The 11792-nt window shown below is 51.2% G+C and overlaps 1 protein-coding gene across 1 annotated transcript in view; it reads left to right on the forward strand.

Moving 5' to 3' along the window:
• Positions 1-47: 47 nt before the first annotated feature.
• HGSNAT (heparan-alpha-glucosaminide N-acetyltransferase) overlaps positions 48-11792 on the forward strand; it is a 12854-nt gene continuing 1109 nt past the window's right edge. The window contains exons 1-12 of the mRNA XM_078614994.1: positions 48-101; positions 984-1062; positions 2618-2707; positions 3006-3106; positions 4157-4269; positions 4947-5068; positions 5517-5586; positions 6854-6923; positions 8209-8312; positions 9345-9421; positions 10415-10445; positions 11647-11787. Of these exons, the coding sequence (XP_078471120.1) occupies positions 48-101; positions 984-1062; positions 2618-2707; positions 3006-3106; positions 4157-4269; positions 4947-5068; positions 5517-5586; positions 6854-6923; positions 8209-8312; positions 9345-9421; positions 10415-10445; positions 11647-11787 (1052 nt within the window). The remainder of the gene's footprint in view (positions 102-983; positions 1063-2617; positions 2708-3005; positions 3107-4156; positions 4270-4946; positions 5069-5516; positions 5587-6853; positions 6924-8208; positions 8313-9344; positions 9422-10414; positions 10446-11646; positions 11788-11792) is intronic.

Raw genomic sequence — 11792 nt, forward strand, 5'->3', positions numbered from 1 at the left:
GGGGGGAGGGGCGGGGTTTGGTGGGTAACGGGGCGGTGGGCGGGGCGATGAAGATAACGGAGGAGGGGCGAAGGGGGAGGGAGGGCGGGCGCGAGCGCGGGGTTGGTGGGGAGGGGCGGTGGGCGGGGCGATCGGGATAAAGGGGGAGGGGCGAAGCAGAAGGCGGGACAGGTGATGGGGAAGGACGACAGCACAAGGGGCGGGGCGAATGAGTAGGGGGCGGGGCTATGCAAATGAGCAGACGGTTGACGGGGGGGAAAGGGGCGTGGCTAATGCACTTGGGGGGGGGGCTGTCTTATGGGCGGGGCGATCGTGCCAACGGGGCGTGGCTAATGAACTTGGGGGTGGCTGTCTTATGGGCGGAGCGATCGTGCCGTAGGGAGCGTGGCGAAAACAGGAGATTGGACGAGGGGTGAGACGCGTCTCTAAGTGGGCGTGTCTCTGTATGCCAAGTCAGGACAACTTCGAAGCCCATTGGCTGCCCGTGTCTCATTAACATAATTTATTAAAGCACGTGACAAGCAGGGAGATTGACATTGGAAACGAAGCGGGTGGGGTGCTGGGTCGAGCGGTGGAATCGCCCCGCCATGTTGGGTAGGGAAACCGCCACTGGCAAAGCAATGGACGGCATCGCGCCATATTGGTTAGGGGGACAGCCATTGTCAATGCATTGGAGGGCATTGCCGCCATGTTGGTTAGGGGGACCGCCATTGTCAAAGCATTGGACGGTATCTCCGCCACATTGGCAGAACGCGATTGTCAATGCATTGGAGGGCATTCCCGCCATATTTGGTAGGGCGGCACCAGCTTTCGATAGATAGAGCGCCGCCATGTTGGGTAGGGAGTGCCGCTATTGGATCGCCGCCATATTGGGTAGGCGGGGTGCCACTATTGTTAATCTGTTGGATGGCATCGCCGCCATATTGGGTAGGGGGTGCCGTCTTTATCAAACCATTAGAGGGCGTCGCCGCCATGTTGGGTAGGGGCGGGTGGGGGGCACCGCCATTGGAGGGCGGGGCTTGCCGCCAGTGACGTCACCGCCATTGAGGAACAGAATCCGAGGTACGATCCTGTCGATTGACATTCGATTACAGTGACGAGTTCAAGATACAAGATGTCTCAGGCTCACAATCATCACTGGGGGAGAGACAAAGGCGGCCGGGCGTGTTGGTGCTGGCCACACCACCCCCTCTGTGTGTAGCCGGAGTGCCGGTAGCCTTCATAGGTGATGCTGCTACTAACAGCACTTGCCCCTACAGCCTGCTAGAGGCTACACGGGGGAGCTTTGTCTGTGTGTAGGTGCTACTAGCAGCACTTGCCCCTACAGCCTGCTAGAGGCTACCTGGAGGATCTTTGTGTGTAGGTGCTACTAACAGCACTTCCCCTACAGCCTGCTAGAGGCTACACGGGGGAGCTTTGTCTGTGTATAGGTGCTACTGACAGCACTTGCCCCTACAGCCTGCTAAAGGCTACCTGGGGGATCTTTGTCTGTGCGTAGGTGCTACTAGCAGCACTTGCCCCTACAGCCTGCTAGAGGCTACCTGGGGGAGCTTTGTCTGTGTAGGTGCTACTGACAGCACTTGCCCCTACAGCCTGCTAGAGGCTACACGGGGGATCTTTGTGTGTAGGTGCTACTAACAGCGCTTGCCCCTACAGCCTGCTAGAGGCTACACGGGGGATCTTTGTGTGTAGGTGCTACTAACAGCACTTGCCCCTACAGCCTGCTAGAGGCTACCTGGGGGATCTTTGTCTTTGTATAGGTGCTACTGACAGCACTTGCCCCTACAGCCTGCTAGAGGCTACCTGGGGGATCTTTGTCTGTGTGTAGGTGCTACTAACAGCACTTGCCCCTACAGCCTGCTAGAGGCTACACGGGGGATCTTTGTCTGTGTGTAGGTGCTACTAACAGCACTTGCCCCTACAGCCTGCTAGATGCTACCTGGGGGATCTTTGTCTGTGTGTAGGTGCTACTGACAGCACTTGCCCCTACAGCCTGCTAGAGGCTACACAGGGGATCTTTGTCTGTGTCTGTGTGTTGGCATAGTAGGTGGCACAGGTGGTGCATCAGCCAGTCATCTCGGTCATCTCGGTCAGTCGACCCGTGGCACCTGGGTCTGCCCCGTGACCTCCTGCCAGCGGGCGTTAGACACTTCACGTGGCCTCAAGGTGCACATGGCCTGGCACAAGCGTCGTGGTGACGTCACCGCCACTTAGTGGCGAATGGCGGTTGTTGTTGTGTCTGTAGGTGTCTGTGTGTGTGTGTCTGTGTGTGTGTCTGTCTGTGTGTGTGTATAGTGGAGAGCGGTGGTGTAGTGGTTAGCGCTACGCTGCGCTATGAATCCGGCGACCCGAGTTCGATTCCCGCTCACGGCCAACACCAGTGGTGACGATTATCTGAACCGGTCCCGGGCCTCCCCTAGGTCGACTCAGCCTCAAATGAGTACCTGGCGCCATGTGTAAACATCGCCACTGGGGAGACAAAGGCGGCCGGGCGTGGTGCTGGCCACCCACCCCCTCATGTGCCATCCCACCCTTCACAGGTGCCGCTCGCTAACAGAACTTGCCCCTACAGTCTGCTAAAGGCTACACGGGTGACCTTTGTCTGTGTCTTTGTCAGGCTGCATGGAGGTGATGGGGCCTGCCGCTCTGCTCATCCTGTCCCTCGCCTGGATCACGGCCACGTGGCCTCCACTCACGCAGAGCGCCGGTGAGGGTTACCCCGTGGCCGTGTTGTTACCACGGTAACCGCTGTCTCCACGGTAACCTCAGTCTCCACGGTAACCGCTGTCTCCACGGTAACCTCGGTCTCCACGGTAACCGCGGTCTCCACGATAACCTCGGTCTCCACGGTAACCGCAGTCTCCACGGTAACCGTGATCTCCACGGTAACCTCAGTCTCCACGGTAACCTCAGTCTCCACGGTAACCTCGGTCTCCACGGTAACCGCAGTCTCCATGGTAACCGCGGTCTCCATGGTAACCGTTATCCCTCCGCGTGTATCCCAGAGTTGCTGGGCGGTGCTCAGCTGGAGCACGCTGAGCTCGCGGTGCACAACGAGCTGAAGCTGCCGCTCACCCTCACCTGGGTCTCTAGCGACTGCTTCCAGGTGAACTCACCAACTACTCACCAACTACTCACCAACTACTCACCACTCACTCACCACTCACTCACCAACTACTCACGCTCACCCTCACCTGGGTCTCTAGCGACTGCTTCCAGGTGAACTCACCAACTACTCACCAACTACTCACCACCCACTCACCACTCACTCACCACTCACTCACCAACTACTCACCAACTCACCAACTACTCACGCTCACCCTCACCTGGGTCTCTAGCGACTGCTTCCAGGTGAACTCAACAACTACTCACCAACTACTCACCACTCACTCACCACTCACTCACCACTCACTCACCACCTACTCACCAACTACTCACAAACTACTTACTCACCACTCACTCACCCACTCACCCACTCACCACCCACTCACCAACTACTCACCAACTACTCACCCACTCACCCACTCACCACCCACTCACCAACTACTCACCACCTACTCACCACCCACTCACCAACTACTACTCACCACCAACTACTCACCAACTACTCACCCACCACCCACTCCTTACCAACTACTTACCAACTACTCACCACCTACTCACCACCCGCTCCTCACCAGCCACTTACTCACCAACTACTCCTCACCACCCACTCCTCACCAACTCACCAACTCACCACCCACTACTCACCACCCACTCCTCACCAACTACTCACCAACTACTCACCACCCACTACTCACCACCCACTCCTCACCAACTACTCACCAACTACTCACCACCCACTCATCACCACTCACTCCTCACCAACTTACCACCCACTCACCACCCACTTCTCACCAACTACTCACCCACTCCTCACCACCCACTCCTCACCACCCACTCCTCACTACGCACTCCTCACCACCCACTCACCACCCACTCACCACCCCCTCCTCACCAACTACTCACCCACTCCTCACCACTCACCAACGACTCACTGACGACTCAACGACTCACCAATTCATGTGACCTCACCTCACCCAGCCCGTGACCCCTGCGTGACCCCTGCGTGACCTCTGCGTGACCCCTGCGTGACCCCTGCCTGTGACCCCTGCAGTGCGTGCCCCGGGCCCTGGCTGAGTGTGTGGGTGGGCGAGTGAGCCGGGTGGCCGTGGACTCCACTCACGCCGGCACGCTGGCGCTGGTGAGCAGTGGTGGTGAGCTGTGCCGGTGAGTGGGGGGTGTGTGGGGGGTGGGTGAGTGGGTGCGTGGGTGAGTGGGTGGGTGGGTGAGTGGGGGGGTGGGTGAGTGGGTGGGTGGGTGAGTGGGTGGGGGAGTGGGTGCGTGGGTGCGTGAGTGGGTGAGTGGGTGAGTGAGTGAGTGGGTGGGGGGGTGCGTGAGTGAGTGGGTGAGTGGGTGAGTGGGTGAGTGGGTGGGTGGGTAGGTGAGTGGGTGAGTGGGTGGGTGGGTGGGTGAGTTGGTGGGTGGGTGAGTGGGTGGGTGGGTGAGTGGGGGGGTGGGTGAGTGGGTGGGTGAGTGGGTGGGGGGATGAGTGGGGGGGTGAGTGGGGGGGAGGGTGAGTGGGTGGGTGGATGGGTGAGTGGGTGGGTGAGTGGGTGAGTGGGTGGGTGGGTGAGTGGGTGGGTGAGTAGGTGGGTGAGTGGGTGAGTGAGTGGGTGGGTGGGTGCGTGGGTGGGTGAGTGGGTGGGTGAGTGGGTGGGTGAGTGGGTGTGTGAGTGGGTGGGTGGGTGTGTGAGTCACTGTGTAGGTTTGTGGTATGACGTGTGGTGATGGTGGTGATGTTGATGATGGTGGTGATGGTGGTGATGGTGGTGATGTTAGTAATGTTGGTGATGTTGATGATGGTGGTGATGGTGGTGTTGATGTTGATGTTGGTGATGTTGCAGGATGGATGTGTGGCTGGGCGAGCTGGGGGAGTTTTCGCTGCGTGTGGAGCGCGGAAACCTCTCCAGCAACGCCACCTGCGGCCCCATCACCACCACGCGGGCACCCGTCAACTCATCGCTACGTAAGGCCCCATCACCACCATCACCATCACCACCACGCGGGCACCCATCAACTCATCGCTACGTAAGGCCCCATCACCACCATCACCATCACCACCACGCGGGCACCCGTCAACTCATCGCTACGTAAGGCCCAATGATGTTGTGTGATGTTGTTGGTGTTGGTGATGTTGGTGATGGTGGTGATAATGGTGATGATGGTGGTGATGTTGGTGATGATGTTGGTGATGTTGGTGGTGATGATGGTGATGCTGGTGATGTTGGTGATGGTGATGTTGGTGATGTGTGATAGTGGTGATATTGGTGATGATGGTGGTGGTGGTGATGTTGGTGATGATGTTGGTGATGATGTTGGTGATGTTGGTGATGATGTTGGTGATGTTGGTGATGATGTTGATGATGTTGGTGATGATGATTTTGGTGATGTTGGTGATGTTGTGTGATGTGCAGCTGTCCTCATCGCTGCCGGCGTTCTGCTGCTGCTGTCGATTCTCTTCCCACTGAGTGGGTGGGCATTCAGGTCGGTGGTGGGGGGGGTGTCTGTGTGTGTGTCTCTGTGTGTGTGTCTGTGTGTGTGTGTCTGTGTGTGATCTCAGCTAGCTGATGAAAGTTGCAAGCGAGAATTTCATCATCGATTGTGGCTGGGGTTGGCATCGTCCCCCACTCCTGATGTCGAGGGTAAATGGGCGAGATTTAGGACTGTGACTCATGCAGCTGCAATGGCTGCTTTGGATACGCGGTCCAGACCTCCCCAGAGACCCTGGCTGACAGAGGAGGTGTTCAGGATGGTTAAGAAAAAGCAACAGGCCCACTCTCATCGGCTACAGCATCCCACGTCGGAAAATGAGGTTTACCGCAGCCTTCGCTCGGAGGTTCAGAGAGCTGTGAGGCACTGCAAGGATGGGTGGTGGTCGCGGGTTGCTGAGGAGATGGAGTCTGCCTCAGTCGCCCGCGATCACAAGTCGCTCTTTAACTCCATCATAAAAGTAACCTGCAGCGCCACACCATCATTAGGGGAAAAAACGGTGATTCAATCTCCGACCCCCAGGAACAGGTTTGCAGATTTGCTGAGCATTTCTGTGGGGATAACCCTGCTGAGGCTGCGGTGGCTCAAATATTAGAAGAAGTCACCCCCTGTGAGTGGCTGGCTGAGATGCCATCTGTTGAGGAAGTACTGAAGGCGATCCAGAGTCAGAGACCAGGAAAGGTACCGGGCAGAGATGTTCGGCCGGATTGAGGGGGCTAAACGGGCGCGGCACGGGCTAGAGAAGAGATGGAGTGATGTGGTACAGGAGGACGTGGAGCTAAGTGGACTTGCCGATGACTGGTACCAGCGGTGTCAAGATCGGCCTCTGTGGAGGAGGCTCGTGAAGGACGCTACTGGGCAGTTGGAAGCAGTCGCCCTCCAACAACAACGGAGGGCGGAGGAGCGATGCTCACAACAACGAGCGGAGTGCCGGGTGGCTAAAGCACAGCAAGTTGGCACAGTAGGGGGCACAGGTGGTGCATCAGCCAGTCATCTCGGTCATCTCAGTCAGTCGACCCGTAGCACCTGGGTCTGCCCCGTGACCTCCTGCCAGCGGGCTTTCGACACTTCACGTGACCTCAAGGTGCACATGGCCTGGCACAAGCGTCGTGGTGACGTCACCGCCACTTACTGGCGAATGGCGGTTGTTGTTGTTGTGTGTGTATGTGTCTGTGTGTGTGTCTGTGTGTGTGTCTGTGTGTGTCTGTGTGTGTGTCTGTGTGTGTGTGTGACTGTGTCTGTGTGTGTCTGTGTGTTCCAGGCTGCGCTGTGTGCAGAGCGTGATAGGCCGTGTTCTGCATCGTCCGGATAACCACACGCTGCTGAATAACGTGAGACACACACACACATACACACACACATACAACAACAACAACCGCCATTCGCCACTAAGTGGGGAGTGAGATGCTTCTGTCGTTGTTACAGTCTGTGCGGTCCCCCTTCTTAAAGACGGGGACCACCAGGACATCCTTCCAGTCCTGCGGAACCCATCCAGTGGTCCAGACTGTTGTTATGATGTCATGTAGGGCAGTCTGTGCACAAACGCCACCTTCCCTCAGCATTTCGCTTGGGAGATCATCTCTGGATCACCTTCAGTACTTCAGTACGCCCATGGGCTGCACAAAAATCTAGCAGCCTCCTACCGTTGTTATTGAGCTGATCTGGCCCATGCCTTCCAATCACTCCAGACCAGGTGCCAACATCATGACCAACTCGGGCATTGAAGTCAACCAACAAGATGACTCTATCCCGAGAGGCCACTTTAGCCAGCACCTGCGACAGGAGGTCATAGAAGGCATCTGACTCATCGGCTTTGCCTGCATCCTTCCACGGATGTTCGTCTTCGGTGGGGGCATAACTAACCACGACCACCACTCCTCGCCTCCGGTTGATGGGAAGGCAAGCCCAAAGTAGCCTGGGGCTTACAGCTTCCCACACCTCACCGCCACATTCTGACGCCCCCTTCATTATTTTATTCAGAAGAAGAGCCACTCCCTGTTGTTTGGCAATCTCCTGCCCCGAGTAGAGGACTGTCCACCCCTCATGGTGGCAGGAGCCAGAACCGGTCCACCGGACCTCCTGAATGCCACAGAGATCCAGGCGGTACCGGTCCAGCTCCCGACAGAGGAGTGGCAGCCTCTCCTCCGCAGTGAGCGTTCGAACATTCCACGTGACCACACGAAGTGGCTTTTCGTTGTTTGTGGAGGAGCCCCGAGGGTGAAGATTCAATCTCCTGGCTCCGCCAAATGGGGTTTGGCCAGGAGACGTCATAGACACCTGTCCCCCCGGGGCCTCCTGCACAAGCTTATTAGTTACGTATTTTATTCGTGGTTTCGTGGTAATGAATTGAAGGTGGAGGGGTTACCAGCCCTTCGCACCCGTCCAGAGCCCCCGTTTAGCCACTGTGGTGGTCACAGACGCCATGAGGGGAGAGGCCAATAGGCGTTGGTCCTCCCCCCACAGCAATGTCCACGACAGAGTTGCCCGTCCGGCACCGCGAGGAGGTAGGGGGTTGTTTTGCCACACACGTACACATACGTTAAAGAGCGATGATGATAATCGATGACAATAATCGATGATGATAATCGATGATAATCAATGATGATGCCACTGCAGGAGGCGATGGTGCCCCCACAGCCCCAGATCCTCCCCCCAAACTCCACCACCACCGCCACCTCCACGCAAGCGCAGAGGCTGCGGTCACTCGACACATTCAGAGGGTACCACCACCACTACACAGACTCATAGACATACATAGAGACACATAGAGATACATAGAGACTCATTGAGAAGTGTAGTGTATAGTGTAGTGTATGGTAGTGTAGTGTATAGTGTAGTGTATAGTAGTGTAGTGTATAGTAGTGTAGTGTAGTGTATAGTGTAGTATATAGTAGTGTAGTGTATAGTGTGGTGTATAGTGTAGTGTATAGTAGTGTAGTGTATAGTGTAGTGTATAGTAGTGTAGTGTATAGTAGTGTAGTGTATAGTAGTGTAGTGTATAGTGTAGTATATAGTAGTGTAGTGTATAGTGTATAGTGTAGTGTATAGTGTAGTGTATAGTAGTGTAGTGTATAGTGTAGTGTATAGTAGTGTAGTGTATACTAGTGTATAGTGTAGTGTATAGTGTAGTGTATAGTAGTGTAGTGTATAGTGTAGTGTATAGTAGTATAGTAGTGTATAGTGTAGTGTATAGTAGTGTAGTGTATAGTAGCGTAGTGTATAGTTTAGTGTATAGTGTAGTGTAGTGTATAGTGTAGTGTATAGTGTAGTGTATAGTAGTGTATAGTGTAGTGTATAGTGTAGTGTATAATGTAGTGTATAATGTAGTGTATAGTGTAGTGTATAGTAGTGTAGTGTATAGTGTAGTGTATAGTGTAGTGTATAGTGTAGTGTATAGTAGTGTAGTGTATATGGTGTAGTGTATAGTGTAGTGTATAGTGTAGTGTAAAGTGTATAGTGTAGAGTGTAGTGTAGTGTATAGTGTAGTGTGTAGTGTAGTGTATAGTGTAGTGTATAGTGTAGTGTATAGTGTAGTGTGTAGTGTATAGTGTAGTGTATAGTGTAGTGTATAGTGTAGTGTATAGTGTAGTGTAGAGTGTATAGTGTAGTGTATAGTGTATAGTGTAGTGTAGAGTGTATAGTGTAGTGTATAGTGTAGTGTATAGTGTAGTGTGGAGTGTATAGTGTAGTGTATAGTGTAGTGTATAGTAGTGTAGTGTATAGTGTAGTGTATAGTGTATTGTGCTCCGCAGGATCTCCATCGTCCTCATGGTGTTCGTCAACTACGGCGGCGGAAAGTACTGGTACTTTAAACACTCGGCGTGGAACGGTGAGTCACTACACACTACACTACTATACACTACACTACTATACACTACACTATACACTATACTACACTATACACTACACTACTATACACTACACCATACACTACACTATACTATACACTACACTATACACTACTATACACTACACTATACACTACACTATACAGTACACTATACACTACACTACTATACACTACACTATACACTACACTATACACTACACTATATTACTACACTACACTATACATTACACTATACACTACACTACACGCTACACTATACACTACACTACATACTATACTATACACTACACTATACACTACACTATACACTACACTACACTATACACTATACTATACACTACACTATACACTACACTATACACTACACACTACACTATACACTACACTATACACTACACTATACACTACACTACACACTACACTATACACTACACTATACACTACACTATACACTACACTACACTATACACTACACTATACACTACACTACACACTATACTATACACTACACTATACACTACACTATACACTACACTATATTACTACACTACACTATACACTACACTATACACTACACTACACTATACACTACACTATACACTACACTATACACTACACTATATTACTACACTACACTATACACTACACTACACTATACACTACACTATACACTACACACTACACTATACACTACACTATACACTACACTATACATTACACTATATTACTACACTACACACTACACTATACACTACACTATACACTACACTACACACTATACTATACACTACACTATACACTACACTACACACTACACTACACTATACACTACACTATATTACTACACTATACACTACACTATACACTACACTATACACTACACTATATTACTACACTACACTATACACTACACTATACACTACCCATCTGTGAGTGATCCACCAACTCCTATTGGTGTCTGTGTCCATGCAGGGCTGACGGTGGCAGACCTCGTGTTCCCCTGGTGAGTGTCTGGTGTAGTGTATAGTGTAGTGTGTAGTGTAGTGTATAGTGTAGTGTATAGTGTAGTGTATAGTGTAGTGTATAGTAGTAGTGTATAGTGTAGTGTATAGTGTAGTGTATAGTGTAGTGTAGTGTGTAGTGTATAGTGTAGTGTGTAGTGTATAGTGTAGTGTATAGTAGTGGTGTATAGTGTAGTGTATATTGTAGTGTAGTGTGTAGTGTATAGTGTAGTGTGTAGTGTGTAGTGTATAGTAGTGGTGTATAGTGTAGTGTATAGTGTAGTGTATATTGTAGTGTATAGTGTAGTGTATATTGTAGTGTAGTGTATAGTGTAGTGTGTAGTGTATAGTAGTGGTGTATAGTGTAGTGTATATTGTAGTGTATAGTGTAGTGTATAGTGTAGTGTATATTGTAGTGTAGTGTGTAGTGTATAGTGTAGTGTGTAGTGTATAGTAGTGGTGTATAGTGTAGTGTATAGTGTAGTGTATATTGTAGTGTATAGTGTAGTGTATAGTGTAGTGTATAGTAGTGTAGTGTATAGTAGTGTAGTGTATAGTATAGTGTATAGTAGTGTAGTGTGTAGTGTATAGTGTAGTGTATAGTAGTGTAGTGTATAGTGTAATGTATAGTGTAGTGTATATTGTAGTGTATAGTGTAGTGTATATTGTAGTGTATAGTGTAGTGTATAGTGTAGTGTATAGTAGTGTAGTGTATGGTGTAGTGTATAGTGTAGTGTATAGCAGTGTATAGTGTAGTGTATAGTAGTGTAGTGTATAGTGTAGTGTATAGTAGTGTAGTGTATATTAGTGTAGTGTATAGTGTAGTGTATAGTGTAGTGTATAGTGTAGTGTAGTGTATAGTGTAGTGTAGTGTATAGTGTAGTGTATAGTAGTGTAGTGTATATTGTAGTGTAGTGTAGTCTGTAGTGTAGTGTATAGTAGTGTAGTGTATAGTAGTGTAGTGTATAATGTAGTGTATAGTAGTGTAGTGTATAGTAGTGTAGTGTATAGTAGTGTAGTGTATAGTGTAGTGTATAGTGTAGTGTATATTGTAGTGTATAATTTAGTATATAGTGTAGTGTATATTGTAGTGTATAGTGTAGTGTGTAGTAGTATAGTGTATAGTATAGTGTATGGTAGTGTATAGTAGTGTAGTGTAGTGTATATTGTAGTGTATAGTGTAGTGCGGTGTGCGTGCTGCAGGTTTGTGTTTGCGCTGGGCTCTGCTGTGGGTCTCTCCACGGCCGGCCCGCTGCGCCGGGGCCGCCCGTCCCGTCTCCGCCTCTCCCTCCGCGCTCTGTGGCGAAGCCTCCTCCTCTTCCTCATCGGAATCTTCATCGTCACGCCCA

The sequence above is a fragment of the Lampetra planeri genome, chromosome 45 (assembly GCF_965212315.1).
Source record: "Lampetra planeri chromosome 45, kcLamPlan1.2.h2, whole genome shotgun sequence".
Classification (NCBI taxonomy): domain Eukaryota; kingdom Metazoa; phylum Chordata; class Hyperoartia; order Petromyzontiformes; family Petromyzontidae; genus Lampetra; species Lampetra planeri.